Here is a 5,280-nt window from a genome sequence, read left to right as displayed (position 1 = left end):
AATTTGAGATTAACCTTATCTCAAGTTTGAGTTGATCAAATATTAGGTAATCTCAGGATTATATTATCATACAATTTGTATTAAAACAATGAGATTAATGAAATAATCTTATGAGATATCCTTACTTATTCCATCTCACTTACCAAACAACCCTTAAAAGTAATTTCTAGGGAAAAATGATTGAGTTGGCCCCGAATACTTGACTAAAATAAACAAATTGAAAAATCTTTTTAAATCTTTGAATCGTTTCATGATTAGTTCTACCTAATTAGTAGGAAACATGAATGCCACGAACCAATTATTCCCTTCCTTTGTCAAGACCACAAATGATTACCTCTTCTATTGTAGGATAAAAAATCAGTAGAGTTTATTTCACCCTCAACCAGTAGCAAAATCATAACTCCCATTTAAAAATTAAATTAAATTATACATATAAAAAATATGAATAAAGGTAAGAGGAATATACACAAAAAAGGCCATTGAATTGGAATTTTCAACTATAAACAAGTATAGCAAAGTCACCTTCATTCTTAATTTCTGCTGCAACAAAGGGATTAATTCTGTATTGTAATTTTTTTGAGCCTTTAATCGCATTCCAGCCACCAACTCACTCAACCAGTCAAAAGAAATCATAATTGTCTCTATGTCCCTTAAAACAAACGAAACCTTCCTGCCCCACGTCCTTAACTAAAATGCCCCTACTTGTATATATATATATATATATATATTTATATATCTTCGATCCACGTCCGGCACTTAACTTATAACATATCGAAATCAAATGACAATTACTTGTCGATCATTCATTTGATTAATTTTTTTTTCTAATGAAGATGATAATCGAGCTAAGCCATGGCTTCTGCGTGATTTTCCTCTGTTTTTTCCTTCTCGTGATGGGTGTTATATCGCAATCAGAAATAACACCATCACCACCACCATTTTCATTCGATACGAAAATAAAAATCAACCCACCTACGGCAATCATTTTAGTTACACTTATCAGTGTCTTCTTCGCTATGGGTATTGTTTCGGTCTACGTCCGTCAATGCGCCGATCGCCGCTTCGCCAGCGACTTCGAATATGCAGACGAAGATTCTGGACGACGGGGCGCTCGATCGCATGGACTAGACCCAGTAGTAATTACTTCATTCCCTATGTTTTTTTACTCTGATGTTAAAGATCACAAAATTGGGAAATCAGCTTTAGAATGTGCGATTTGCTTAAACGAATTCGAAGATGTTGAAACTCTTCGACTTCTTCCTAAATGCTCTCACGTTTTTCATCCAAATTGCATCGACGCTTGGTTATTTTCTCATATTACCTGCCCTGTTTGTCGTGCCAATTTACTCCCTGACCCCGGCGATTTCGAAAAAATCGCCACTCCGGGTTACTATTCGAATTCCGGGTCACCCGACCCGGAATTCAATAATTCGGTCCATGAGGTAAATATAGATATCAACAATATTGCTTCACCTGAAGTGATAAATATTGCCCAAACGCCTGTACATAATCGTCCACCAAGGGCAAATTCGAATATTACTGGAAAATTTCCAAGGTCTCACTCGACGGGTCACTCACCGGTTCGACCCGGTGAAGATCGCGAGCGGTTTACGTTAAGGTTACCAGAGGAGGTTCGAGAGAAATTGATTAATTCAGGTTCGAATCGAGCACAAAGCAACTCGTTATTTCCAAGTGAAAGAAGTATGCCAAAAGGGTACAGAAGTAGTAGCGTGGGAACCGGTTCAACACGTATTAATCATGAAAATTATGAGCGGTTTAATGAGGAAGGCCGGGCAGACCGGTGGGGGTTTACAACGGTTCCACCTTTCTTTTCGAGAGGCGGTTCAACCCGGTCTTCTAAGGATGGTAACGGAGCTGGAGATGATATAACGGTGGTTTCAAAGAATTTATTCAAGTCTGTTAAGTCGCCGTTTGATCGCATCTTTGAGAAAAATAGTAGTGGTGAACGATCGTTTGATAAACTTAGGTTAGGTAGTTCAAGTAATTGAGATACTTGTATGATATTCTTTTTTAACGTTTTCGTTACACTAATTTTGTATATACTCAAATTCCATATATATTTTTTCATGATATTATCTTGTGACCATTTCAAATTTAATGACAGAGGAAAAGAATGGAAATGTAGAAATTTAAATTGTTTAGGATCAAAATTCCTGCTAATTGATGCACAAGGGACAATGAATTATTACTACGAACCACCTGCTAATCATACTAATCAATTTGGTTATTGTTCTTTTTCTTGGCCTTATTCATAAAAGTGATTATAATGATACTTTAGCAACAAGCAAAGTGTCCACCACATCAAGTCTGCAAAAACTTTAAATATTTTGATTTGAGATTTCCTTTGTAGAACTTAGAATTAATGTACCACGATGGATGATGCACAATTTACTAAGTTGATGAATGAAGTTAAATTTAAATAAAACTAGTTATGCAATCCTTTTATAAAGTTGGAGTTAACGAATGAGTTGGAGTCATTTTTGACACCACATTTTGAGTTGAGATCCCTTTATATTAGGTGTGTCGCATGGGGTTTGAGTTGGACCTACTATTTAGGTTAGTTTACTTGGAGCTTTTACTTAGGTCTTGCACCAACAAATCCTTTAATTTCCTTGAGGTTTCTGCCTGATAGAGAAGTATGATAACATTTTTCTTTCATGAGTCTCTCGCTAATTTATTTGGATACTATAATTTAATCATATTTATTTCTTAGTTTTTTTTCATGCATATCCATTTAAAAACAACTTCACATATATGGTGTTTGAAGTATGAGAACCTTTTGTTTTACGAGTCTCTTCGGTATTTTATTTGGATATTATTATTTAATTAGTATTCAATTTTTAAATTTTTTTTCATGTATATCTATCTTGAAACAACTTAACATATATGGTGTTTGAAGTTAAATATGAAGTTCAAGTAAAAGTGCTTATAACTTCTACCATATTAAAACTTTGGATTCACATATATATCTGAAATTGGTTTGAAGTGAATAAATTTGTAAATTTTATGCAATAGTAAGACTATAAATTAACGTTTATATTTTTATTTGATGAAGTTTTACATTTACAACAACAAAGGTAAACTTAACTTATTGAAAGAGTAATTGGTTTTGCAATTTCCATCAAATTTCTTATATATTTCGAAGTCGTAGCATCTAAATGGAACATGAAACATGATTTTTAGTTTTTCAACGCAAAAGAGTGGACCTTGTCACTTGTCATATGGGGCCATTTTGTATGACAAAGTATTTCAACAATTAGTAAGGTCAAGGTGGCTCCTTATTAAGCTAATAATAAGAGGTACACACACAAAATTCCTATTACCAAACACAAAGTCATTGCTTATGTATTTCTGACCTTTTCCTTGTCTATCTTTTTCTAGTCCACTTGCTCATATCCATTTGTCAATTTCTCACTTCGCATTATTTTAATACAACCACATTTAATTATCCTTTTTTTGAAGAAAAAAAAAACTAATAATTAAGTGACACTTGAGAAAAAGTTATTACTACTACTTTTAATTGAAATATTCTTTTATCTTCTCATCAATGTATGAATGTTCAAATGATATTTTATCTTTAAAAAATAAGTTTACACGTATACATTAGGCCAACATCGCTTAGAAATAATATTCCTACATTTGATCAACTCAATTGTCTTAATTTGACTGAACACGAAATTTAAAAAATAAAGTGAGACTTTTTGAATTTTATAGTCTTAAATGAAAGATGTGCATGGTGATTTATTAAATCTTCTGGTATTAAAGTTATCATTAAATATGTTAAAATTGAGAAAACGTATTAAGTATTAAATATAGAAATACCCCTTCTTCTTTTTTTTTGACAAACTAGAAAGAAAAGTAAGAGGGAGTATAAGTTTAAAATATTCTAATAATTTATACGTTTTGTTGGTTTGATATCTTTATTTGTCCTTTTTGAACTATTCATCTTTTTCATAATTAATTAAATAAATAAAAAAAGTCATATGTCACTTTCTTACTATATATTAATTCAAATTTCAAACACGGATATGTGTCGACAATTTTGAAACTTCAAATTAAAGCAATTCACAACGTTTCAAGAAGCTGTTATATATACACGTCCTATACACACTTTTTTCCATCTTCTTAATTCATTTCTCTATTTCTTCCACAAAATTTCATTTTTTCTATCTCTAAAACCCTCCTGAAAAAGGGGGCAAAAAACCTCCAAAACTATGAGCAAAAAAAGAATACTCAGGGACATTATCGGTATTTTCAAAGACAAAGCTTCCCTTCTCAAAGCCAACTTATCAACAAAACGCGGCGTTTCATCAATTCAAGTCACCGTTATACGCGCCACCACACACGCCTCCACATCTCCGCCGCGGAACCACTTCATCGCCGCCATCATCTCCGCCGGTGACCACTCCCTCCCCGCCATTTACGCATGTATCGATGCGATCATGGACCGCCTTCATAGTACCCAAAATCCGTACGTTGCCTTAAAATGTCTATTCATTTTTCATAACATTATGGCTAAAGGTTCACTATTATACAAAGATCATGTATCCTTTTTTCCAGCCTCCGGTGGTCATAATTCGTTAAATCTTTCGGGGTTTTACGATAAATTCGACGTTGAAACGCGACAACTATCGTCGTGGGTTCGATGGTACGCTAATGTCCTTGAACGTAACATGATTACGTCTAGGACATTGGGTTCATATATTTCTCCTTCGTCAAGATTATCGACAAATTTCGATAAAATTGAGAATCATAAGGGAAATAATATTAGTTTTTCTAATTCCGTTACGGAAATGGAATCATTGGTGTGTTTGGTGGAAGTAATTTGTGAAGCGCCCGAGTCACAATATTGTCAAAAAATTGACTTAGTCCATGAAATTATGATATTAATTTCGGAGGATTATCGATCGACGCAGTACCATATATTGATACGACTCGTTGAGTTATCAAGCCGAGTTTCGAGATTGAGTTACCTTGATTTGTCTGAGTTGATTTTGTGTTTGTCAAGGCTAGAGGGATGTAGGAAAAAGTTGAATGAATTGTTTATACGACGAAAAAATGATTTATTTTGGGAAATGGTAAGTCAAAAGAAAATGGATATGGAGAAGGTGAAATATGAAAGGGAAAAACAAGGTTTATTACTATGGAATGTTGATGAGAATTGTGATGAGTTAAATTGGTCATCACAAAGATTTGGAGGAAAAATTCAACAATTTTTGGTTGCTGCTTCATAAAGTCAATTGGTGACATTTGATTTTT

At 33.5% G+C, this 5,280-nt stretch overlaps 1 protein-coding gene across 1 annotated transcript; it reads left to right on the top strand.

Annotated features, from left to right (window-relative positions):
• Positions 1 to 759: 759 nt before the first annotated feature.
• On the top strand, positions 760 to 2,081 carry LOC102579895 (E3 ubiquitin-protein ligase ATL15-like). Its single transcript, XM_006338076.2, has one exon. The coding sequence runs from the start codon at positions 828 to 830 to the stop codon at positions 2,007 to 2,009; it is 1,182 nt and encodes a 393-aa protein (XP_006338138.2). The 5' UTR covers positions 760 to 827; the 3' UTR covers positions 2,010 to 2,081.
• Positions 2,082 to 5,280: the final 3,199 nt, after the last annotated feature.

The sequence above is a fragment of the Solanum tuberosum genome, unplaced genomic scaffold (assembly GCF_000226075.1).
Source record: "Solanum tuberosum cultivar DM 1-3 516 R44 unplaced genomic scaffold, SolTub_3.0 scf00002, whole genome shotgun sequence".
Lineage (NCBI taxonomy): Eukaryota > Viridiplantae > Streptophyta > Magnoliopsida > Solanales > Solanaceae > Solanum > Solanum tuberosum.
The sequence above is the reverse complement of the archived record's forward strand: the minus strand, read 5'-3'. Positions and strand labels throughout refer to the sequence as shown.